General features: G+C 42.2%; 1 protein-coding gene across 4 annotated transcripts in view; it reads left to right on the forward strand.

The window, feature by feature from the left end:
* ampd3b (adenosine monophosphate deaminase 3b) overlaps positions 1–27,252 on the forward strand; it is a 74,753-nt gene that overhangs the window by 32,505 nt on the left and 14,996 nt on the right. For all 4 annotated transcript variants that reach the window (XR_011520294.1, XR_011520295.1, XM_070550222.1 and 1 more), the window contains exons 3-12: positions 5,376–5,598; positions 5,722–5,887; positions 5,957–6,122; positions 7,086–7,305; positions 7,446–7,575; positions 7,656–7,850; positions 8,913–9,044; positions 9,182–9,345; positions 9,528–9,654; positions 9,733–9,896. Coding sequence is in view for 2 of the 4 variants with exons in the window: in XM_070550222.1 (XP_070406323.1) it covers positions 5,376–5,598; positions 5,722–5,887; positions 5,957–6,122; positions 7,086–7,305; positions 7,446–7,575; positions 7,656–7,850; positions 8,913–9,044; positions 9,182–9,345; positions 9,528–9,654; positions 9,733–9,896 (1,687 nt within the window). In the remaining 2 variants the exon portion in view is untranslated. The remainder of the gene's footprint in view (positions 1–5,375; positions 5,599–5,721; positions 5,888–5,956; positions 6,123–7,085; positions 7,306–7,445; positions 7,576–7,655; positions 7,851–8,912; positions 9,045–9,181; positions 9,346–9,527; positions 9,655–9,732; positions 9,897–27,252) is intronic.

Here is a 27,252-nt window from a genome sequence, read left to right on the forward strand (position 1 = left end):
AGTGAGAGAGCAACTGGTACTGCTGTCATGTGCAGAGGTGGCAACACACACACACACACACACACACACACACACACACACACACACACACACACACACACACACACACACACAAATGCAACAATAATATCGGTGATGGTGATCAGAATAGTCAAACATCTCCACCATGGGCAGATGCTGGACAGCAACATGGCTTTCACACCAGGAAGATTAAAGGGTCAGGCTGTCTAAAACAGACTGCACTGTTGTTCCACTGCTCTGGGGAAAATAAAATCCACAGTGTTAGAGTAAAAATAGCTCTGGGCCACATGCCCCTCAAAAATCAGGTCACTTAGAAAAACAAACCCTTTTATGAAGTCTTGGGAACCAAAGTTCTGGTATGCTACAGGTCATCCACGAGCCCCTTTAGTGTACATGTATTAGCACAGGGCACAAAGTACAGATGACTTTAGTAAAGGCAGGACAACTCTGGATGAAAGAAGAATGTAGCCAGAATGGGCCAGTTTTCCACCCAGCATGGTCTTACTGGGAGGTCAGGATGTTGCGCTGGGACACTGAGAATGGCGATTAAACGTGTTGACTGTAATGTGTAGCAAGTGCAGAAACATGAGCCCACCTCTCAGGACATGTTTACAAATGACAGCGAGGAAAAACAACCACCTGCTACACACACACACACACACACACATACACACACACACACCTTTGTGGTTTGTGTTTTTTACTGCTGTAACGGAGATAATGTTATTTTATCTTTAAGGCGTGTCATACTTGATCCCTTCCAATTGATGAGGTGCAGCGTGCAACAACAGGAAATAGCTTCTGCAGTCTAATAAATGTGCTGTGTGTCACGATACGAGGATGGTAGAACCCAAAATGCAGGAACCCAAGATGACACGAGGCAGGAGATAATATAAAGAAAATCCTTTATTTTTGAAGGATGAACCAAAAGAATAAATCCAAGGCAGGGAGCCAAAAGTCCAAAAATGTCCAAAAACCCAAAAACTAGAAATCAAACAGAGACTCAAGAAGCACAAGTAATACTAGAGAGGTGGAACACTGAGACTGACAGAATTACCACAATGGACTGACACAAGACAGAGACAAGACAGGGCTTATATACAAAGGGAGGAGTAATTCGGGAAAATGGCAGCAGGTGTATGGAGTGAGGGCTGGAGGGAAGACAGGTGAGTATACTTAACTAAATGGGAAAACAGAAAGAGAGGAGGGCAAATAAACCTAAAACACAAAACTAAACAACAATTATCTAAAGACAGAGGAAAGGGCTCACACACAGGCATACACACACTGACACACGTAAACTCACACACACATACACACACTAACACAAACATACACTCACACACACACACATATACTGAGCTGGGGATCAAGAGGCTGGAGCTACAACTGGAGGGGGCTGAGGATGACTAAATGAACACCAGACCTGAGGGAATGCTATGAAGGCCTACAAACAGAAGACACATAAATGAGACGCAGACAAAGGACACATGAGGGCGCTATGAGACACAGAAGGGAATCTAGAGAGGGATGGAGAAACATCAGGAGACACATAAGGAAGACGCAGACGCAGACCATGACAGTACCCCCCCCCCCCCCCCCCCAAGGGGCGGATACCAGACGCCCAAATGCGAACAAACAACAGCAAGCACAAGACAAGACGACACAGGACACGAGAAAACCAGGGGGAGGGAGAGGAGGGAACAAACAAAACACAACCCAAAAAGGGCAGGCAAGGAGGGAACAGGAGACACTGGGAGGCCGGCGTCAGGGGACCAGGAGAAGGGAACAGGGAAGCCTAGGAGGCCGGCGATGGGGAACCAGGGGGCGGGACCAGGGAAGCCTAGGGGGCCGGTGACGGGGAACCAGGAGGCGGGACCAGGGAAGCCTTGGGGGCCAGCGACAGGGAACCAGTAGACGGGACCAGGGAAGCCTAGGGGGCCGGCGACGGGGAACCAGGAGGCGGGACCAGGTAAGCCTAGGGGGCTGGCGATGGGGAGTCAGGAGCCGGGAACAGGAAACTCTGGGGATCGGGGGCTTTGGAGGAGGAGGACAAGGATGGGACTTCAGAGGACAAGGAAGGGTCTCTGGAGACAGGGGCTGGAACTCTGGAGACGTGGACTGAGACTGGGACTCTGGAGATGGGAACACAGGGGACTCTTGAGACCGGAACTCTTGAGACTGGGACTGCGACTGGAACACTTGTGGGGACTGTGGAGACTGGAACACTTGTGGGGACCCTGGAGACTGGAACACTTGTGGGGACTCTGGAGACTGGAACACTGCTGGGGACTCTGGCGACTGGAACACTGCTGGGGACTCTGGAGACTGGAACACTGCTGGGGACTCTGGAGACTGGAACACTGCTGGGGACTCTGGAGACTGGAACACTGCTGGGGACTCTGGAGACTGGAACACTGCTGGGGACTCTGGAGACTGGAACACTGGTGGGGACTCTGGAGACTGGAACACTGGTGGGGACTCTGGAGACTGGAACACTGGTGGGGACTGTGGAGACTGGAACACTGGTGGGGACTGTGGAGACTGGAACACTGGTGGGGACTGTGGAGACTGGAACACTGGTGGGGACTGTGGAGACTGGAACACTGGTGGGGACTGTGGAGACTGGAACACTGGTGGGGACTGTGGAGACTGGAACACTGGTGGGGACTGTGGAGACTGGAACACTGGTGGGGACTGTGGAGACTGGAACACTTGTGGGGACTGTGGAGACTGGAACACTTGTGGGGACTGTGGAGACTGGAACACTTGTGGGGACTGTGGAGACTGGGACACTTGTGGGGACTGTGGAGACTGGAACACTTGTGGGGACTGTGGAGACTGGAACACTTGTGGGGACTGTGGAGACAGGAACACTTGTGGGGACTGTGGAGACAGGAACACTGCGACGTAGACACTTGTGGGGACTTTGGAGACAGGAACACTGGGGACGTAGACACTTGTGGGGACTTCGAGACTTGAGACAGGGACTCCAATTCGGGAACAGGAAACTACGACCCGGGAACTGGCTGGACCGGAGCCTCGTGGACTGGTTGGACCGGAGCCTCTTGGATGGGCTGGACCGGAGCCTGTGCGTCTTCCACCGCCGAAGCAGGATGTGATGCGTCCTCCGGGACCACCGCTGAGGCAGGATGCGATGCGTCCTCCGGGACCACCGCTGAAGCAGGATACGATGCCTCCTCTGAGACCACCATTGGAACTGGATGCAGAGATGGCAGATGAAGCTCAGACGCGTGTCGCAGAGCAGGGGCCTCTTGGGTAGGCGGCACAGCTCTGGCGTCTGACGGGTTCAGGAGTTCTGGCTCGGGCTGCAGAGCAGGGGCCTCTTGGGGGCGGCACAACTCTGGCTACAGATGGTTGTATGAGTTCTGGTTTAGGCTGTAGAGCAGGGGCCTCTTGGACAGGTGGCGCAGCTCTGACTTCGGGAGACTGCTGGTGATGGTGGTGACGTCTACAACGAGCGGATGATCTGCTGGTTAATGGGAGGGGCTCGGGCTGAGGTTGCAGAGCAGGGGCCTCTTGGACAGGCGGCACAGCTCTGGCCTCAGGAGTCTGCTGGTGATGGCGATGACGTCTGCGTGGAGTGATTTGGCTCATCGGAGTTGAGGAGATGACGCCGGCAGACACAGAAGAAGATGAGTGGTGACAGCCCACCGGAGATGGATAGGTAGCGCCGTCAGGACCGGGTGAGGGTAGGAGGCTGGAGATATCCGGATCGTGGAGATGTGGATGGAAGGTAGTGGTGGTGTGGAACCGAAGGATACGAACAGGTTCTTAGCGAAAATCCAAAAAGAAACCTCTTAAATGGGGTGAAGAGCAGAAATTGCTGGTGGCCCACCACAGGGCTTTACCTCCCAGGCAATGCACCATGAAGGACACCTTGTTGAATTCTGATGAATTCAAGTCCAGGCAGTCTGCACAATCCTAAACGAAAATCCAACAGGATTCAGGATCTCCATCGTACCGGTACATCTGGGTCTGCGGGGTCCTGGTTGGTCGGTCCATTCTGTCACGATACGAGGATGGTAGGACCCAAAATGCAGGAACCCAAGATGACATGAGGCAGGAGATAATTTAAAGAAAATCCTTTATTTTTGAAGGATGAACCAAAAGAATAAATCCAAGGCAGGGAGCCAAAAGTCCAGAAATGTCCAAAAACCCAAAAACTAGAAATCAAACAGAGACGCGAGAAGCACAAGTAATACTAGAGAGGTGGAACGCTGAGACTGACAGAATTACCACAATGGACCGACACAAGACAGAGACAAGACAGGGCTTATATACAAAGGGAGGAGTAATTAGGGAAAATGGCAGCAGATGTGTGGAGTGAGGGCTGGAGGGAAGACAGGTGAGTATACTTAACTAAATGGGAAAACAGAAAGAGAGGAGGGCAAATAAACCTAAAACACAAAACTAAACAACAATTATCTCAAGACAGAGGAAAGAGCTCACACACACACGCATACACACACATACACACACTGACACACGTAAACTCACACACACATACACACACTAACACAAACATACACTCACACACACACACACACACACACACACACACACACACACACACACACACACACACACTGAGCTGGGGAACAAGAGGCTGGAGCTACAACTGGAAGGGGCTGAGGATGACTAAATGAACACCGGACCTGAGGGAATGCTATGAAGGCCTACAAACAGAAGACACATAAATGAGACACAGACAAAGGACACATGAGGGCGCTATGAGACACAGAAGGGAATCTAGAGAGGGATGGAGAAACATCAGGAGACACATAAGGAAGATGCAGACCATGACACTATGTTGCCAAAAATCCCAAAGCGCTGTGTTGACCTGCCTCATTCTCACCTGTTTAAATGTTTTCTTTCAGTGCCCTTTATGAATTATGACACGTTTAGTTTTCAGCCACATACAAAAGAAATTACAATCTCTGTAACCGAAAAGGGAAAGGAATAGGCTGAAGCCAAGTCTTATTACGTGCCTATCCTGTATACTGATCTACAGATCAGTCATGAAACAAGATCAAAGGAAAGACATAAAGGAACAACATACTAACTCAAATGATGCCAACTTATTCATTCATACCCATGTTCAATTTGTTACTTTATAGTTCTTAAATATTTCCTCTTGCAGACATTTTTAAAAAACACAATACATATTCTCTATGAATAATTTGTTGGATGGTGCACAACAAGGAGGTTTATGTATTATTCTTACCATTTTTTTCCTGAATCTTCTCAATAGACACATGTCTTAGTTAGATTTTAGATTTACTGGCAGGAAAAACAAAAAAAAAACCTCACTGAGTCCAACCTTTCCCCAGAAATTCCGCGGCTTTTCAAGAAGATGTCAATGAATGACGCCGATGAGAGGGTGCGCTTGATGGCAGAGAAGGTGTATGCCTCTGCCCTGAAAAAAGAAGACAACAAGGATGCTCTGTCATTGTTCACGGTCCCAGAGGACTGTCCGATTGGCCTGCATGAGGACAGGGAGAGGGCGCTGCAGAAGGAGCTGGCTGAGGAGCAGTCTGAGAAGTCTGTTAAAAGGTAGGAGTTGGATTGACGATTCTCCTAACGTTTGCTCTATGAGCTATAACCAACAGCAGAAAACTCTAGTTTAACTGTTTGAAACTAAGAAATAGCAGTGATGTCTTTATTGTGTGTAATCAGGAGGAAGAATTTCTTGCAGAAGCGTTCAGTCTCTCTGCAGCTGCCTGACGACTGGATCCGGTCTGCAGCCTCCCCCGTTCCCACCCCAGGAACATCTGATCTTTTCCCCTTGGAGTTGTTTCCAGAGTTCCAGAGAGTTACCATCAGTGGGGATTACTGTGCAGGGGCATGTAGAAACCTAAAAATATACTTTTATCATTGAACAACATATTATTAAATGCATATCTCTTTCAAGATTACAGTGGGTGAGTACGAAAAGGCAGCAAAGGATCTCCTTCATGCCCTTCGCATCCGAGAGAAATACTCCAAGCTGGCATACCACCGCTTCCCGAGAACAGCAGCTCGATTCCTTCGTGATGCTGACAACGTGAAGTGGTCCGAGGAGGATGAGGTCCTGCCAAGTACGGATTTTTAAACGTGTGACAGAGCTGCTTAACAGTAATCACGACAGGTGTTGTATGGCAGCAGATAAACTATGTCTCAGCTATTAGAATGAGGTGTGTGTGAGAAAAGATCAGTCAGTGTAGCATAGCGTAGCCTAGCATAGCATAGCATAGCATAACATAACATAACATAACACAACACAACACAACACAACACAGCATAGCATACCATGCCATGCCATGCCATGCCATATCATACCATGCATAGCACTGCATAGCATAGCATAGCATAACATAACATAACATAACATAACATAACATAGCATAGCACACCATGACATACCATACCATACCATACCATATAATACCATACCATACCATACCATACCACATTTGTATAGCACCTAAAACACCCACAGGACCAAAGGGCTGTACACAGAACCAGCAAAAACAGGATAATTAAAATAAAACCAAACAGTTTTAAGCAGTGATTACAAATCAGACAGTGAGGAGGCCTGTCTGATATTTAAAGGAAGCTCATTCTAGGTGCTGCCATTTCAGACTTTATTTGACTCCTGATAATAAACAAAACACATCCAGAAGTGTCCGTCTTCAAACAGCACTGATGATGTGATTTTTATCAAAGCATTTGAGGTCAAAGAGCAAATACAATGTTTGTTCTATTATTGGTAAATATTTCATGTAATCACAAAGATGAGATCTATGTCTAAAGACTATAATAGAACTGAGTTTTTGGGTAGTGTTGAGGAAGGGTGGTGCTGAAACACCACAGAAGTACTTTTGACATGGAACCGACAACGAGGACAGAACAGCAGCACACTGACTGTTGTGCCACCTTTCACAAATACAGAGAAAGAGCTCCAGTCATCATCAGAACTGGTTGTTTGGCCCAAACCAGTATTATTATGTTGCTATTCTGCTTTAAAACACTGTTCTCTTCATCTTCTCCAATCACCGTAGACATCTGGCCATCACCTCAAGAAGGAGAGGATCCATTCTCCATGGAGGGAATTCCTGAAAACCTGAACTTTGAGCTAAAGATGAAGGATGGAATAGTTCATGTGTATACTGATGCAGAGGCCCTGAAACAAGACAGACCCCTCAACCTACCCTATCCTGACCTTGAGACCTTTGCGATAGACCTAAGCCATGTTCTGGCAATGATAGCCGATGGCCCAACGTGAGTTCACAGGCACTGCCATTATGAGACCGACATCTCAGCGGATAGAACCAATCATTTCATACCCTGAGAAGTGATCATGCAGCTTTACAGGCTGAGAAGCATTTCCTGCTGCTTGACACTCTCATATGTCCTCACAGAAAGACCTACTGTCACAGACGGCTTAAGTTCTTGGCTTCTAAATTCTACCTGCATGAAATGCTGAATGAAATGGCAGAGCTGAAAGAGCTGAAAAGTGTCCCACACAGAGACTTCTACAATGTCAGAAAGGTTGGTGTCTATGCTCCATTTTTGTGCATCAGGTTTTTATCCACTAAGCTGTCATTGATGTCATCATTTCTTTAACACAGGTTGACACACACATACATGCCGCAGCTTGCATGAACCAGAAGCATCTGCTGAAGTTTATACAGACCACATACCATACAGAGGCGGACCGCGTGGTCTTGGAGAAAGGAGGCCAGAAGATCACCCTCAAACAAGTCTTTGACAATCTTCACATGGACCCCTATGACCTCACCGTAGATTCACTGGATGTACATGCTGTGAGAGAAAATCCACCGCTCATATGTTTGTATGATATAAGGTCATGACATAACAGTCACATATGGGCTGAGCAAGTTTGGATTGTTAGGAAGGGTTGCAGGAGAAAAGCTCTTATCTCAAAAACAACATGGCGGCACCACTTAGGTTTGCATCTAGATAAAATGCCAGATATCTAGAACAATACCTGTAATGAAAAGCATCATATTGGAAAAAATGGTGGCAGAGGAGTTGAAAGATTACCCTGTCCCCAAAGGGTTGCAGGTTCGTTGTGTCCTTGGGCAAGACACTTTACCCTCCCTACCTGCTGGTGGTGGACGGAGGCAAAAGGCAACTCCACCTCTGTCAGTGTGCCCCAGGGCAGTGGTGGCTACATGTAGCTTATCACCCCCAGTGTGTGAATGGGTGACTGACTGTTGTGTTATAAAGCCCCCTGGGGAGTTCTAGGCCTCTAGAATGACCTATATGAAAACAGGCCATTTACCAGATAAAAGCAAAACCATATGATCCCATCTGTCAACACGGTGGTGAAGGGCTGATGGTTTGGGCTTCTTACAGCCTCTGAGTCCACCTGTGGCTCTCCTATAGACCAAAGTCTTCTAGAGTCACAGTGACAGAACTGAGTCAGAAAACAAAACCATGATCCAAACACAGAATGACGAAGGTGCTGAAATGCTCCGGTTAAAGTCTAGACCAGAACCTGGCTCAAATGCTGTGATGGGTGGGCCAGAACTCCTCCAGAATCAAGCGAGAACCTCAAAAAGTCAGAAAACAACTATTGAGAGTTCTTGCTGCTAATTGAGGTCCAACAAACTGTTGGATCCTTTTACATTTTGACTTCATTTTAGCTTGTAAATAACAACTAAGTGGAAACCGTTCTGTTTGTATTCACTCAAGGTTAGATTAGAATAATTTAACCAGATGAGGACCAGATCTATGTTTATTATGTGATATAAAACACAAGTGAATCTAAATGGTGTTTAAAGTCTGAGTTGCTTTGTTCTGAATTTAAAAGACGGTGTCATTACCAGTAGGAAAGAATGACTCTTTCTGGACTCTCCCAGGGGAGACAAACGTTCCACCGCTTTGACAAGTTCAACTCCAAGTACAATCCTGTAGGAGCCAGTGAGCTGAGAGAGATTTATCTGAAAACGGACAACTACATCAAAGGAGAGTACTTTGCCCGACTCATCAAGGTGCAGAGCAGGAGACGGAACTAATAACATGACTGTATACAGTAAAGTAGTGTTGTAAATCAATAATCTCAGTTGGTGTGCTGGGTCATTCTGTTTCATCTACCAATAACTTCCTGTCGTGCTGTTGCCCCTTTCAGGAAGTTGCTGCAGAACTGGAGGAGAGCACTTATCAGTTCACCGAGCCTCGTCTGTCCATCTACGGCCGATCTGCGTCCGAGTGGGAGAGCCTAGCAACCTGGTTCATCCAGCACAAGGTCCACTCGCCCAACATGAGATGGATGATCCAAGTTCCAAGGATCTAGTACGTTATGCTAAATAAAAAATGAAGTGGAACCATTTATTGACAAATATTCAGTTTTAATCTGAACTACATTACTAAATCAGCCCTGTGTGTGTGTGTGTGTGTGTGTGTGTGTGTGTGTGTGTGTGTGTGTGTGTGTGTGTGGTATTTAAATTTTTTTATTTTATGGTTGTGTGTTGCAGCGACATCTTCAGGTCAAAAAAACTGATCCCAAACTTTGCCAAGATGCTGGAGAACATTTTCCTCCCCCTTTTTGAGGCTACAGTCAACCCTCAAAAGCACAAATCTTTACAGTTATTCTTGAAATATGTGCGTATGTTTACAGTCAACAGACTCAAAGAGCAGTGCTGGACTAATAACAGCTGAGATGCTCTTGTTGCCTTCCAGGTGACAGGATTCGACAGCGTGGACGACGAGTCCAAACACAGTGACCACATGTTCTCCTACAAAAGCCCGAAGCCTGAGGAGTGGACCACAGATGACAACCCTCCCTACACCTACTACCTCTTCCACATGTACGCCAACATCATGGTGCTCAACAACCTGCGCAAGTAAGTCTTGTAACAAAATCTGATGAATTCCTCAACACAAACAACTAGGGATGTGAATCTCAGAGCAACTCACGATTTGATTCGATTCCGATTCTCAGGGTGCCGATTCGATTCAGAATCGATTTGTGATTTAAATCAATCAATCAATCAATCAATCAATACTTTATTAATCCCAGAGGGAAATTAGAGCATTAACAAAGAGTGTCAGTTCCAGGATGAACTACTTTGTTGTACAAGTTAGTTAAAGCTATGGGAATTTTTTTTATTTTACTTTAAACTGGTCATGGTCAAAAAAGCTAATTCACAAGGTAAAATAACGTGACTCTAATTTATTTTTGCTTACCTTGTAAAATATAACAAATCTATAGTTACCTAACAGTAGCTTTGAAAGTAATACGGTCAAATACTTTTCAAGTATGTGTGGAAACAAGTTTAACATTTGAGTCCTCAACCTGTTTAAAAAAGTGCCTCAGATTTCTTACTAAGGGAATTGTTTTCTCTCATTTATCAATAACTTCAACTTAGAAAATAAATATGAGAATTTCTCAAATTTCTGAGTATGGGAAAAAAAATTACATTCTAGTCCCAGCATATTAAAAAAATGAATCATCCCAATTTATGGGACCACAAAAGTAAACGGAGTACTAACTCTCCTAACAAAGACCAAGAAAACATACAAAAGTGCATCTCAAACCTGTAACATGCCAAATATTTGAATTCCTGGAATTGATTCTGGACCTTTGTGAATCGATTCGGGGGGGGGGGGGGGGGGGGGGGGGGGGGTTACACCCTGGACAGAGAGCCAGTCCATCGCAGGGCAACACAGAGACACACAGGACAAACTATCACACACCTAAGGAAAATCTAGGCAGATCAGTCCATCTGACAGTCATGTTTTTGGACTGTGGGAGGAAGCTAGAGTACCCGGAGAGAACCCACGCATGACAGGGAGAACATGCAAACTCCATGCAGAAAGATCCCAGGCCGGGAAGCCAACCCAGGACCTTCTTGCTCCAAGGCAACAGCTCTAACCACTGCTCAACTGCGCAGCCACTCCCACAAATACCACAAAACTGAACTCAAACCATCACAAACTTGATCAAGAGGGACATCTTAAACATGTCCTTTCAAGTATATTAAAGCCTCTCAGCAAACCAACTTTAAAGGCGCAATAAGTAAGAAATTAAAAATAACAAAATAATCACAAAACAGTCTGACTCAACCATGTTGGAAGGAATATTACATTGAGATAGGTTTCCTTTTCAGCCGGACGGGGGGTTGTCAGTTTTCCTCCTTTTAAAAGGGGATATAATCATTGTTTGCAATCTGTCCCAATCATATAAGCCCAAAGGGTTGCCAAGTCTGCGCCGCCATTCGTAATTTGACACCGGCTGGCAAACATCAGCATTGTGTTATCCAGTAAAAGGAGCTGTAAGAGGGGTAAATATGTTGATTTTAAGCTTAATATATTACCTTTACTTATGACCAATAAGATGTGATATTCTATATAATTATAGAATATCAACCTGATTGATCTTTGAATGTTTAATCAGAAGAATTAGGATTCTTTGCTTTTTCAGTGATCATAACACACTTCGTATTCATTCAGACAGAGTCAAGTTCATAAAAAGTAAGAAATTTATTTTCTAAACAAGTTAAAAACAAGACAAGTTATAAATTAGATGAATGTGATGGATTATAAGTTCAGAATATAAGTGGATGGAATGTGAGGGGTGATGATCTGTGAATGTGATGTTATCATAACCCTCATATTTGTAGAAGCGGAGTTCTGAGTGTGACTGAATTTGGTCTGCATTAAACTAGAAAGTTGATTGCTAATAAAACGGCATCAGACGCAATCCGTCGTGCCTACGTACCCTTTCTTTCAGAGACCCCCCAGGTAGATCCGGAATGTGCCGAAGTCCGTGGACTCCAAGGCACCGAGGTCCGTAAGAGAAACTGTGGCACCACTAGACCGGTCTTCGAGTTGTCTCCAGGTCACAACAGGTGGTGTTTGCGACTAAGACAGATGGACTCTGAAGGAGTCTTGGCTGTGTCAGCTTTGTTCTGAAGGAGCAAGTTTCTGTGTCGCTGCAGCGTGTCACAGGTTTGACAGCTTGTCAAGAGGTGCGGTAGTTAAAGAGTTTTTCTCCAGTGGCCAGTCCGGAGTTCGGCTCAAAAACTAACTGAATCACTCAGCAAGTGATCCTGTTTTAACAACTGCCATATTATGATTACATGTCCAGCCAGAATTTGACATGTAAAGAGGTGTTAACAAACATCAGAACCACACCTTTCCCAGATACAGGATGCTCTGATTTGTGAATAAGAAAATATCTATGTGCAGTGGCATGAACTTTAACTTGCGTCATGGACATATGGTGAGTGTGTGCTTGTCCAGTCACGTACGCTGATTAAATATATGGGTCATATATTTCATTTCATCCTTATTAATCTAAGCACAGATTAATAAAAACATTTCATGTAACCATATTGTTCATTCATTCTATGATTAATTAACTCATCCTGTAGAAGCAATAAGAGGAAGCGTATGGCCTTAAAACGGGAACAGTTTGTTGACAGTATGTTATCCTGTGTTCAAAGCTGCAGAGGCCTGGACTCAGGGTCCGAAATTAAATTTTTTACTCACCGGCCAAGTTGGCTGGTAGATGATCAAAATCTACCAGCCAAGCATATTTTTTACCGGCCAAAATGCTAAATGATTTAGATCTACCTTAAGCATGTTATTCTATATTATGTTGATTCCAAACAGAGTGACAAAATAATTAAAACATCAATTAATAAGAAAAACAACTCTTTTGTCATTTTTACTATTTATTTATTTATTTTTAGAGATGTTTTTATGTCTCTTTCATTGAAATCTAGTCAGACTCCTTGTTTTCTCTGTCCATGAAGTCTGGCCTCCTGCTTCTGACATCGTCTTTGTGCCAAAGCATTACAGCCTCATTTGGGTCCTAGTTCTTGATCTCTGGAGAACACAGCTGCACCATGAGAATATCTGAAGGTGTGTCAGGGCTAGGGTTGTCACGGTAACCGGTGTAGCAGTAAACCCCGGTAAAAAAGTAGACAATAATAATAACCGTCCTGTTTTTAAAAATATATATTATCTCGGTGGATTACCGTGGCTGCGGCGTAGGCGCGGTGACCCTTACCAGCAACCGTATCATCTGCTGAAGTTGCCGGCGGCACATGCGCACTTTGTTGTTTACGACCAAAACTTTCTTTAAGCTAAAGCTGAAATAATAGCAGGAGGAGACTGCAGCACTCGGGACATTTATTATCCCTCAAAGAAGACAAAGTCGGAAGTATGGGCATTTTTGGATATTTGAAGAATGCCGAGGGCCAGTTATCTGTGAAAGGCAGCAACGCTACGTGGCCATCATAATGTAGCCATTGTCTCACGACTCCGCCGTCTCCAGTTCGCCACTTTTCACAAAATCTTCTGGTTGCTACTGGTCCTGGTGGTTTTTCTTCCAGTTCGACGAGTTTTCTTTTGGAAGGCTGGCTGACTCGTTAAAAACCGCCACATTTCACCGCTAGTTTTAACACGAAGCTATCTGCTAACTTGATAAACTGATTGAATGGGATAGGTGGAAATGACGTTGGATGCGGCGCTCACGTTTCGCGTACGTTTGTGTACGTTGCATGCAGGCGGGAGGAGTATCAGAAATCCATGGAAGATGACTGATAAACATAACTAATTTGGTGCAAACATTTACTCGCCATGTGGCAGGTAGAGCTAAAAAATTTACTCGCCAAATGGAGCAATTTGCTCACATTTGGTGAGTGGCGAGTGTTAATTTTGGACCCTGCCTGGACTCCAGCTGATAGAATAGTAGGATCCAGCAGATTAAAGGCACTAGATGTAGACTCATGTCCCCATCTGACTGGATACTGAAGAGGTCAAACTGTAGAGGAAAAAGTGACCATTTCTGGATGCTACTGAGCGATCAACAAGTTACTTCTTGCAATTCAAAGAAGCCATGGGATCCTTTTGATTTACTCTAATATTGGGTAAAGAAAATGTGGCAAGGTGGAGAAATGAGGGCCGGGGTAGGATTTGATCCCCAGACTCCCAGGTGAGAGTCACGCGCTGTAAAAGAAGTTAATTTACATCTAATTAGGACCCGTGAGACATTGAGATTCCAAAGTGAATATGAAATCAATCTTACGGACCGCTGAGTTATTTAACCAGAAGATTGGAACTTTTTATTGCAGGGATTTTGTAACACTTTGTATTAACTGAGAGACAAGAGAAGAATCAGACCTTTAAAATATTTAAGATGATTTATTACTAAACAATTTAAACAATTTTAAATAAGACTAACTGTAACTCTAATGATGAATGGATCTGGTGAATGAAACGTGAGATGGATGGTGTGTGTGAGTGGTGTTATTATCAGAACTCTCGTATCCAGAGAAGCAAGTCTGAATGATGTAATGATGTTTTGCTTCTAGCTATGATCAGAGCTTTGAAGGAGTTTCATAAACACATGAGACGCCATTTTTGTCGCTCCACACATACCCTTCAGAATGAGACTTCCGTACAGATCCAGATCGCCAGGTCCTCGGACCCTCCTTTGGTACTGGAGTCGATGGAACAGCGTTAGCAGTATGACAAACTAGTCTTTGGATTGTCTCCAGGTAAAAAGCGACAGGTGGTTCACAGTGTCAAAAGGGACCCTCCTTGGGTCAGTGAGTTCAGCTTTTATTCTGAAAGGAACAGTTGCTTGGTTGGTAAAATGCAACAGATTTTATCTAGCTTGGCGGTTCTCAGCTTAAAAAGAAGGAAGTCCGGATGGCCGGTCCGTTACTTTGCTTAGCATGCGGTGAACTCCAGTGAGATCTTGAGCAGGGGCGTGTCCAGGGAGTGGCCTGGGGTAGCACATGCCACCCTTGAAATCTGATTGGCCACCCCAGGTGCCACCACACTAATTTACTTTTAAATAGGCTTTTCATTGTCCACAAAAGGCTTGGGGGTAAAACAAAAAGAGCATAACCATTGGTGCCACCCATGCACAAAGCTGTGCCTCACCTGGGCCACCCCATTTTAAAAGATCTGGACACACCACTGATCTTGAGAACTGAACTTAAGATGGCGTTGGAACTGGTTTTATTAATCTGGATGTTTTGAATTCTGGTCGAATCAACGTTGGCAGATTTATAAACACCACAGAGACTATGCCACGCTTCAGAAAGGAAGGTTCTGATTGGATCAGTAACAACAATGTGTCCTGCATTTACATTACGTGTATCAGCGTGTCTAGTGAACTAGATTTAAGTCATTTACTTATTAAAGCATATTACTCATAACATTGTTATTTCACAGATCGGTCAACAATGTATTATTGACTAACACTTTTTTTGATTAGCTTTATTAAAAATAGAGTTCTTTGATTTAATAAAAGAAAAGAGTCTTTTATCTTCATTCTTCTCTTGCTGGAAAGTAAACAGTTTTAGAAGCAAATGCATGACCTTGAGGCTGTCTCATGCACTCTAGTACTGTGTCAGAGGCATCTGTGGAGAGAGGTTAAATAACCTTGGAGGAATAACTCCTTCATCACGTTACAGCACGCTAACCTTGGGGCAGCAGCATCAACATAAATATATTGGACAATTCCTTTCCATAGGCTCTAATATCACGTTTTTGAGGCCAAATGGGAGGTGGCCACCACCGCCATTTTGACCGTGTCACAGGTTCTGTCAAGCCCAGACAATTCCAAAAAAGGGAGGAGAGGAGGAGCTGAGGGTGGGGCTGTAAGGCTGGGATCAACTGACGACACCCGTCGAACTAGCTACAAGCTAACCTGAAGCTAACCCAAAGCTAACGCAGAGGTGGGAGCTAAGCTAACGGAGGTAGCAACATAGTTACAACCAGAGTTAACTGTGCACAACACCAGCGCTTCTGAGTCAGAGATACGCCGGGCTGACCGCTGGGTAAAACCGGGTGGAACACAGAGGTCTCCCGAGAGCTCCACAAGCCGGCAGCCGCGCAGCAGACAAGCGCCAATGCAATCTGAGATGCGCAGAGCTGCCGCTGGGGAGAACCGGGTGGAAAGGTTTCCATCCAGAGCTGCACAAGCCGGCAGCCGCGCAGCAGACAAGCGCCGCTGCGATCTGAGATGCGCCGAGCTGCGGGGAGGGGAGAACCGGGTGGAAAACATCGGTCTCCCGAGAGCTCCACAAGCCGATAGTGGGAACCCAGCTCCACCAGCATGTTATATTTCAACCCATTTTCTAAAGTGCAGCATTATGTTAAATGCACTGGGTTTTACCCTATTACATTTAAATTTCATGGTTAAACAGTACATGTTAAAATCTAAGCTCAGCTCGGCAGTGACCTAAAATACATAAATATAATTTTACTTACCGAAAAAATGAAGTGGAGACTCCTTGGATGCTCTATTAGTGCAATTAATGCCACAGCAAGTCATTTTGTCCAACAATTGCACAAATAACATCCAAAACAGAATACACAAACACAGAAACTCAAAATCCCGGAGCAGTTTCCAGGCCAGACCGAGGCTCTACTGAGGCCTTTCCACGGAGCTAGCTCTGTGGTCACGTGGGTCTGATGCTCATTAATTATACAGAATTTTAGGCTTTTAATACACTTAGGCCCTGTCCACACGTAGCCGGGGACCTGCCAAAACATAGATATTTTTCTACGTTTTGGCCTGTCATCCACACGAAAACGGAGTTTTTTCACACGAAAACAGATCTTTTTAAAAACTCCGGCCAAAGTGAAGATATGCGTTTTCTCCGTTTTGGGTGTCTGCGTGTGGACAGACAAAACCGGAGTTTTAAGGTCCGTAACGTCACTTTCCGCGACAAAAAAATGCTGACATCACGTGTGCGACCTGTGTTTACACTAGCCGACAGCAGGGCTGGACTGTGACAAAAATTCAGCCCGGGCATTTTGACTGGAGACCGGCCCATCACCTGTTTTTTTTGGAAAAGACATTAAGCCTTACGCTGTTTCTGACACACACCAACGTACACTTTCTTATTGGTAGTATTTATGTATCAATCTAATAAACGTAAACCTACACCATGCTTCCTATCCTGGTATTCTAAAAAGTAGGGTTGGGGGTAACTGACTATTTTTAAAATGATTATTCTGACAATTATTTTATCGAATAGTCGACTATTCTAATGACTATTTAGATGATTAATCTAGCGATTATTTTTCTATTGCACAATTAATAAAAACCAAAAAATTCTCAAATAAATTCCTCCAAAAAATTGATAAGTCGTTACTGTAAGAGAATAAACACTACAGGCCTTCCATTTTGTATAACACTGCTTTTATTGTGTTGCGGTTGTTTATGTTCTGGTGACGTGTAGAACTTGGGAGTGCAGGCTGCTGCCTGAGAGGTGGTTGGAGACGGAGTGTCTCCATGCTGCTTTGTTTTGTTCACTTATGTGTGTGAGGCAAGTGGTGTTACGACCCTTCCTGGGGAGTCACGTGTTTCTCCTATTTTAACTGTAAATCCTTCTAGCTGTTATATTTATAACAAGAAACAGATATTCGGACAGAATATTTTCACGTTTATTCGAATATGATTGTGGAACACACCCAGCATCATAATAAATGAAGTAATATTTATGCCAATTTAAGCCTTTATGGGTGACCAGGACTCTGTGTTTATGAATGTGGAAGACACCCAGCATCCTGTGATGGCACTAATAACATCAAGAGATAATAAATAAGGTAATATTAAGGTCAATTTAACCCTTTACACGTGACCAGGACACTGTAATCAATTTTTGGCAAGGGAAATGATCATTTGTTGCCATTTTTGAGGTGTTTATGAATGCGAAAGACACCCGGCATCCTGTGATGGCACCAATAACATCAAGAAATAATAAATAAAGTAATATTTAGGTAAATGTAACCCTTTACAGGTGACCAGGACACTGTAATCAATTTTTGGCAAGGGAAATTATCTTCTTTTCTTTTTTTTTTTTTTTTTTTTTTTTTGCCATTTTTGGGGTGTTTTTGATGACACAGTAGGCAGTATGAGTACAGTAACATCAACAGATAATACATAAAACCCTTATTTGGTCAATTTTAGCCTCCATGAAAATCTTAGTGATTCAATCACTTTTTGGCAAGTAAAATGCCATTTTATTTGTCTACGATTAAATCATCAATAAAGAATTTAAAGATATTTTGAGGCATTTCTTATAGGTAAACGGGAGGGTGTAGTCTATTTGGCAAGTGACAATCTTAATTTTATGTGCTGAAGTGCTTTTATCTTGTTACTTTTAAATAGAGCAATGTAATGAATAGCAACCTACACAGTGTCATTGTAAAGCCAAAGCTTGATCAGTTTAAATACTTTTTTTCAAGTAAAAATGTGCCCCGAACTAGTTAACTGTGGCTCCATGTCAAGTGGACTAAAGAAAGGAAGGGGGAAAAATTAAATCGCTGGAGAATTGTTTATTTCCATTTATACAACGTTTACATTCAATACAGGGTGCCATTTTACATTGTTTATTTATTTTTTTAGTATCAAGGCTGTAACATAAAGAAAGCCAGTTCTTACCACAAAGTTTGTGGCACAAACCATCTTTCAATCGCAAATATTGCAAAAAGGATTAATATATCCTCATTGTGAACGTTTAAGATAAATAGCAACACTTAAAACAACTTCCGAACTGGAAAAACTAACGTGGCAAGGTGCAGAAACGAGTGACGGGTGGGATTCGATCCCCAGACTCCCGGGTGAGAGTCATACGCTCAAACCAGTCAGCCAAAGGGACATCTCTTTCCCCAAATAGCCAGGGCGCATCATCAATCGGGATATTGTGGATGCTCACACTGCCACATCTTCCTCCCTCTTTCCACAAGCACGTCCTCGTGCTCCCGCACAGGCTGCCACAAACACTGTCACACTAATATCCGCGATAAACATCTGTTTAAGTACCGGAAGAGGTTATCTTTGCTTTCTGAATGTCCATATTGCTAGATATGCTGAGTTTTAGGGCGAAATCCTGGGGAATTTTGTCTAGAAATGCAATTACCTAACCGTGCGCGATCCCGCGGTGGCTAATCATTTTTTGGCAGCGAGTCAATTTATGGCACAACACCGGCTCGGGTTTCTCCTCCTCCTCCCTCTTTTCTTCTCTAACCTGTCGCTGGGCTGAGGCTCCATCACTTCCTAAATTGATTTTACTTGAACCTTCACTACCAAACAACTGTGAGATTTTAACACATGTGCCAGCATCAGCCTGAAGGGCCAGTTTCTTTTTTAGTCGAATTTTCTCCGCTCCTCCTTTCCGTTTTTTGTTCTCCATTTTGTTAAGCTCGTCTGTCTGTTTACTGAGATTCACAAACAACTGGCGGGTGCATCAGACCTCTGGCTATTGGTCCAGCCCAGTGTATTATTACCAATTGGCCAATCCACCAACTTTTACGAGGCGTCGCGTGGGAGTAGCCCCTGATTGCATCCCGGAGATCGGGGCGGGGCTAAATGTGGGCGGGGTTAAACGTTTAGAGGTGGGTGGAGACAACCCTTCGCTCAATGGAACCAGGAAACTGCGAGTAGCCCCTTTCTAAGGATTAGAAAGCCCTAAAAACCCACAAAACCCATGTAAAGCATAACATTGGTAATCAAATGACTTATTTGCTGGATGTCATGATAATTTTATAGAGCAGATAATTACAGGCGCCATTTTTGATCCAATCTGTTCTGATATTTTTATTCTTTTTTCTACTTTTGTATGGTATGTGTATTTATAGCACATAGGTATTTGTGTCTTTTAGCTATACTTTTGGTACCTCTATAAAAGGTTCAAGCATTTATAAGACTATTATTTGAACCTGTCAAAACCATTTTAATAGTTGATTTTATCAATGCTGCCTTTATTTTAATAGTCATTTCCCAAGTGAGTGTAAAACAGTATAGACAGACACGGGTAAATTTGTTGTACACTCCGTTATATCAGCTACATTAAGAGGAACAGAGACTTAAATTGTGTTGATACTTCTTAAAACATGCCAGGGTTTGAGGCGGGGTGGTGAGACATTGTGTGAGACACCCAAGAATGCAGACTAAATTTTTCAAAAAAGGTAAATTTAATAGAGCAAACAACAGCCAACACAGGAATAAAAAAAAGTACAAACAAATGAACCAAAAAGCACACAAAAAACAAGAGAACCTCCAAAAAAACAATGTGAGGAGGAAAAAGAATGCAAAAACTGTGACACCGCTGTACTATGGCATTTCAAAATCAGAAAACACCTTCATCTTCCTTTTTTCCTCAATTTCTCTGCAGAACTCCTCATAGTCTGACTGAAAACTAAACATGAACAGGAACGGTTCCCTGCAATCGTTCATCTCCTCTTCATCCAGGCCATCACAGAAGCATAACCTCTCCACTGCCCTCCGGCAAGCTTCCCTGTCCATGGTGATGACCTGGGGAAGGGAAAGGCTTCCTTTGAAGGACCTTGTGGTACACCACCTTGCTGCCTCAAAGGTGTCCTCAAGCAGAGACTTCTCCTAATCAAAAATAAAGACAATATTAAAATTACTGCTGTCAAGAGATTAAAAACATATTTTACATTAAATATGTATGATCTGAAAGTAATCTAATCTTTCAATTTAATCTAATAACTGTACATAATATAAGCCTTATTTTCAATGCTAACAGCTAGCCAAACAGCTGATGCTGTGGTCTTTCCAAACTGCAGCACGGAGGTGCGTCTGATACAGGAGAGAAGCTGTCAGCAGCCTTGATACTCAGCGACACACCCATTACATCCAAATGGTAACAATAACTTTGGAAAAAGTTGCAAGAAGGGTGAAAAAAACGGAGTAAAGATAACAAGGTCGCTGAAATAAACACTGCTGCAGCAAATCTCTCACCGGTTTTGTCGCTGTAACGTCAACCCTTCAACTTATGAGTTTACATCAACCCTTCAAGAACAAGAAAAGAAAATGGTTTATTTAAAAGTCCCATAAAGAAGCAGTAGATTAAAAATGATAAACATAATTAAAATATATAACACGTTAATCATGGCTGTAAAAATTAAATGCAAGTAATGGAATTATTTGACACCTCTAATTAAAATAATGGTTGGAGAAGAAACAATGACACAAGAAAAGTCCAGTTCCAGCAAGTTCTCAGCCTCTGCTAGAAAGGAAAAAGATTGTGGTTCATAAAAAGCATATTAACGATGCAAGTTGTAAAAAAGATCAGTTGCTTAGTATTCTGGTTTAATGAAAATAGAGAAATGACTGAAAAACTTGCTTTGAAAAAAAAAGTGATCTGTCTGGAACGGTCTTAATTTTCTAATCTTGGCAAAGTAACAATTTCATTGTGCAGAAAGCGTGTTTTTCTAGCTGTGCATATGACAAAAGGTTGAATCTTGAATCTTCCCACATCCCATTTCGACAACCTAGGGGGTTGTGTACAATAATACTTGTTTGAACAATACCTGATGCTGCACAGACTAATTCAGTATGGCAGGACTTCTTAGGAGGGACCACTTCCAGGCCCTGAAATAAGTGAAGGAATTATGCTTCAGTCTGCAAGCAACAGTTGAACTACAAGAAATAATCAAATTGTCTCTCACCTGTGTAACGGAATCAAAGTGATGTAACTAACCAAAGTTGTATTTTAATACACTGTTAGTAGTTCACTTTTATAAACAGAAGAATAGGCTGTTTTTATCATCAGGGAGTTTAATTAAACACTCTGTATTGACTTTGAGACAAGAAAAGAGAGATATATGGGATCGTTTGAGAATCTTTAATTTCTGAATTATAAATTCTAAACAATCTACCAGGACTACTCTGTGATGGATGAGAATGGATTCGGATGTTGTGTTGGTGCGTGTGTGTGTGTGTGTGTGGGTCTGGTTCAGATTCTCTAGGATGACGTAATCGAATCTGGTCGTCTTTGTTATGACTAGATATCACGAGGCTTATAAAGTGATGACATGAGCCGCTATTTTGCCGTGTACGTACCCAGTGGGGTCTCCCAAGTAGATCAGGAATTGCCAGGTCTGGAAACCTCGGATGTACGATGGAGCTGTCGGTGCAGCGGTCACAACGTTTCAAAACCCGTCTGGAGGGTCGGCCCGGTACGATTCAGCAGCGTCAGCAGTTGCTCTTATTTTGAAAGGACGTCGTCTGGTTGTTAAACGACGAAAATCTCCCGTTTCACAGTTCTTAGTTTAAAGAAAACGCATCCGGCCAGGCTGCGCTTGTCTTTAGGATGATGGTGAATAGAACTGAAGTCAAAATGGAACTGACTTAAAATGGCGTTGCCTTGTTTTATATCTCTGAATTGTTGATAAGTTTCAGTAAAGTAGATTGGACACTTGAAGTCAACACCAGATTCTCCTGCGGCAGCCGAAAGCTCTGATTGGTTGGAACAATGTGTCATGCATTTCTATGGAGATGAGGATCAGTATGTCTGCACCGTAGTCCTGGTTTCATTAAACATAATTCATGACATATTTATTTCACAGATCATTCACTTGATTATTGTTGATCAACATCTGTTTTGCTTAATAATTTTAATCACAAATAAAGTACTTTGATTAGGTAAAGCTTCTTCTTCTCCTTCGGACTCTTCTCCTGGAATGTAAACAGTCTGAGGAACAACCCGACCTTGGTTTTTCTACACGGTGTTATTGTGCCCAGGGGCCAGCTGTATGGAGTTGAAAACCATGAACTTCATAACCTTACACCTGTTTTACTCTTTCCTCTCTCCGTCTTTTTCGTGCCTGCACTCTGTCTTCCTCAGACCTTGGTGATACAATGACAACATTCATTCACTATGAAAACATTCATGTTATTCTGTTGACACTTGACTGAGCAAAACGTTTATATAATTACACACATCAGATTAGCACTCTAACCATAATAATAAAGCCCATCAGGTGTAGAACTCAGATACGAACATAAAAAGCTTAAAAAACTAACATATTTCCCCCTGTAAAATATATTTTCCACCAAAAAGTAATCATGACTACACAACATATCTCCCCAAAGCTATAAAAGTGTTCCTACAGGTTTCTTCAACTTAAATTTAAGTCTGTTTAAGATCTTTCTAAAGCCATATGGAAAATTAATACCTATTTCACGGCACTATCAGCAAAAAAGTAAATAAATAAAATAAAATTATTGAACTAATTTCATTTATTTATCTATACAACTTTACCAATATATTTTGACAAAACACTGGGTTGGCACTTGGTAGAAGATCGGTTATATTTTTAAACAAATGGTTAAAAATATAACCGATCTGGTTTGACATTAGAACCTTAATAATTTTTGTTGCCTATATTTTAGTTTAATTTTAAGACATTTTTTTTATTATTGCTAATTTTATTACCCTAATTTCTTGCAGTATTTCTATTGTATAAAAGCAACAGTGCAAACAGTAAAGACACAAAATTGAAATAAATGTCTAAAAATAGTGCTTCTCTTGGTGTCATCACTTGTTTGGAATATTTTGATGAACTTCAGAAGAAAAATGCAGTACAGAAAACTTACATCCAACACAAATTTTAAGACCCAGATGCCAAAATTGAAGGGTTTCGCCAGTCTTTTAAAGGTATTACTTTCAAATTCATAAATTCATTAAGACTCCGTGGGAACCCTGTAAACATTTCTCCTCAAAAGTAAGTCGCCCCGCATGTGTAAAATAGGCTATATGTATCATCTAAAACTCATAATGGGAAAAAAAAACCTTTAATTTCCAAGTTTATAAAACGTTCGCCCAACATTGGTCCTCGATATTGTTAAAACAGAGAAAGAAAAATCCTAGCTTACCTCCATTTTGGCAGCTACTTCCCTCTGTCCCGACACCTGTCACAGCATTGCACACACACATATAGCATAGCGGTTTCCTGGTTCCATTGAGAGTGGGGCAGGACGCAGGAGTCAACTAGTTGTCTCCGCCCACCTCTAAACGTTTGACCCCGCCCACATTTAGCCCCGCCCCGATCTCCGGGATGCAGTCAGGGGTAGTTGTCGCGTGGGGCGGCGCGGACAAGTGAGTAGCCCCTGGCTGCATCCCGGAGATCGGGGCGGGGCTAAATGTGGGCGGGGTTAAACGTTTAGAGGTGGGTGGAGACAACTGTTTGACTCCTGCCCCTCTCTCAATGTAACCAGGAAACCGCGAGTAGCCCCTTTCTAAGGATTAGAAAGCCCTAAAAACCCACAAAACTCATGTAAAGCATAACATTGGTAATCAAATGACTTATTTGCTGGATGTCATAATAATTTTAAAGAGCAGATAATTACAGGCGCCATTTTTGATCCAATCTGTTCTGATATTTTTATTCTTTTTTCTACTTTTGTATGGTATGTGTATTTTATAGCACATAGGTATTTGTGTCTTTTAGCTAAAATAGGTACTTTTGGTACCTATATAAAAGGTTCAGGCATTTGATAGACTATTCTTTAAACCTGTCAAAACCATTTTAATAGTTGATTTTATCAATGCCGCCTTTATTTTAATAGTCATTTCCCAAGTGAGTGTAAAACAGTACAGACACGGGTAAATTTGTTGTACACTCAGTTATATCAGCTACATTAAGAGGACCAGAGACTTAAATTGTGCTGATACTTCTTAAAACATGCCAGGGTTTGAGGCGGGGTGGTGAGACATTGTGTGAGACACCCAAGAATGCAGACTAAATTTTTCAGAAAAGGTAAATTTAATAGAGCAAACAGCCAACACAGGAATAAAAAAAAAAGTACAAACAAATGAACCAAAAAGCACACAAAAAACAAGAGAACCTCCAAAAAAACAATGTGAGGAGGAAAAAGAATGCAAAAACTGTGACACTGCTGTACTATGGCATTTCAAAGCCAGAAAACACCCTCATCTTCCTTTTTTCCTCAATTTCTCTGCAGAACTCCTCATAGTCGGACTGAAAACTAAACATGAATAGGAACGGTTCCCTGCAATCGTTCATCTCCTGTTCATCTAGGCCATCACAGAAGCATAACCTCTCCACTGCCCTCCGGCAAGCTTCCCTGTCCATGGTGATGACCTGGGGAAGGGAAAGGCTTCCTTTGAAGGACCTTGTGGTACACCACCTTGCTGCCTCAAAGGTGTCCTCAAGCAGAGAATTCTCCTAATCAAAAATAAAGACAATATTAAAATTACTGCTGTCAAGAGATTAAAAACATATTTTACATTAATTATGTATGATCTGAAAGTAATGTAATCTTTTAATTTAATCTAATAACTGTACATAATATAAGCCTTATTTTCAATGCTAACAGCAAGCCAAACAGCTGATGCTGTGGTCTTTCCAAACTGCAGCACGGATGTGCATCTGATACAGGAGAAAAGCTGTCAGCAGCCTTGATGCTCAGTGACACACCCATTACATCCAAATGGTAACAATAACTTTGGAAAAAGTTGCAAGAAGGGTGAAAAAAACGGAGTAACGATAACAAGGTCGCTGAAATAAACACTGCTGCAGCTAATCTCTCACCGGTCTTGTCACTGTAACGTCAACCCTTCAACTTATGAGTTTACATCAACCCTTCAAGAACACCAGCAAGAAGCGTAAAAGAAAAGAAATTGGTTTACTTAAAAGTCCCATAAAGAAGCAGTAGATTGAAAATGATTAACATAATTAAAATATATAACACGTTAATCATGGCTGTAAAAAATTAATTGCAAGTAATGGAATTATTTGACACCTCTAATTAAAATAGAGGTTGGAGAAGAAACAATGACACAAGAAAAGCCAACAATATAAAACATACTCTGTTCCCTGTGTCCAGTTCCAGCAAGTTCTCAGCCTCTGCTAGAAAGGAAAAAGATTGTGGTTCATAAAAAGCATATTAACAGTGCAAGTTGTAAAAAAGATCAGTTGCTTAGTATTCTGGTTTAATGAAAATAGAGAAATGACTGAAAAACTTGCTTTGAAAAAAAAAGTGCTCGTCTGGAACGGTCTTAATTTTCTAATCTTGGCAAAGTAAGAATTTCATTGTGCAGAAAGTGTGTTTTTCTAGCTGTGCATATGACAAAAAGTTGAATCTTGAATCTTCCCACATCCCATTTCGACAACCTAGGGGGTTGTGTACAATAATACTTGTTTGAACAATACCTGATGCTGAACAGACTAATTCAGTAAGGCAGGACTTCTTAGGAGGGACCACTTCCAGGCCCTGAAATAAGTGAAGGAATTATGCTTTAGTCTGCAAGCAACAGTTAAACTACAAGAATTAATCAAATTGTCTCTCACCTGTTTTACTCTTTCCTCTCTCCGTCTTTTTCGTGCCTGCACTCTGTCTTCCTCAGACCTTGGTGATACAATGACAACATTCATTCACTATGAAAACATTCATGTTATTCTGTTGACACTTGACTGAGCAAAACGTTTATATAATTACACACATCAGATTAGCACTCTAACCATAATAATAAAGCCCATCAGGTGTAGAACTCAGATACGAACATAAAAAGCTTAAAAAACTAACATTTCCCCCTGTAAAATATATTTTCCACCAAAAAGTAATCATGACCACACAACATATCTCCCCAAAGCTATAAAAGTGTTCCTACAGGTTTCTTCAACTTAAATTTAAGTCTGTTTAAGATCTTTCTAAAGCCATATAGAAAATGAATACCTATATAACGGCACTATCAGCAAAAAAGTAAATAAATAAAATAAAATTATTGAACTAGTTTTCATTTATTTATCTATACAACTTTACCAATATATTTTGACAAAACACTGGGTGGGCACTTGGTAGAAGATCGGTTATATTTTTAAACAAATGCTTAAAAATATAACCGGATCTCTGGTTTGACATTAGAACCTTAACAATAATTTTTGTTGCCTATATTTTAGTTTAATTTTAAGACGTTTTTTTATTATTGTTAATTTTATCACCCTAATTTCTTGCAGTATTTCTATTGTATAAAAGCAACAGTGCAAACAGTAAAGACACAAAATTGAAATAAATGTCTAAAAATAGCCTTTATTAATACTAGTGCTTCTCTTCATGTCATCACTTGTTTGGAATATTTTGATGAACTTCAGAAGAAAAATGCAGTACAGAAAACTTACATCCAACACAAATTTTAAGACCCAGATGCCAAAATTGAAGGGTTTCTCCAGTCTTTTAAAGGTATTACTTTCAAATTCATAAATTCAATGTTTTTAAGACTCCGCGGGAACCCTGTAAACATTTCTCCTCAAAAGTAAGTCGCCTCGCATGTGTAAAATACGCTATATGTATCATCTAAAACTCATAATGGGGAAAAAAACTTTAATTTCCAAGTTTATAAAACGTTCGCCCAACATTGGTCCTCGATATTGTTAAAACAGAGAAAGAAAAATCCT

This window comes from Nothobranchius furzeri, chromosome 4 (genome assembly GCF_043380555.1).
Source record: "Nothobranchius furzeri strain GRZ-AD chromosome 4, NfurGRZ-RIMD1, whole genome shotgun sequence".
NCBI classification, from domain to species: Eukaryota; Metazoa; Chordata; class Actinopteri; order Cyprinodontiformes; family Nothobranchiidae; genus Nothobranchius; species Nothobranchius furzeri.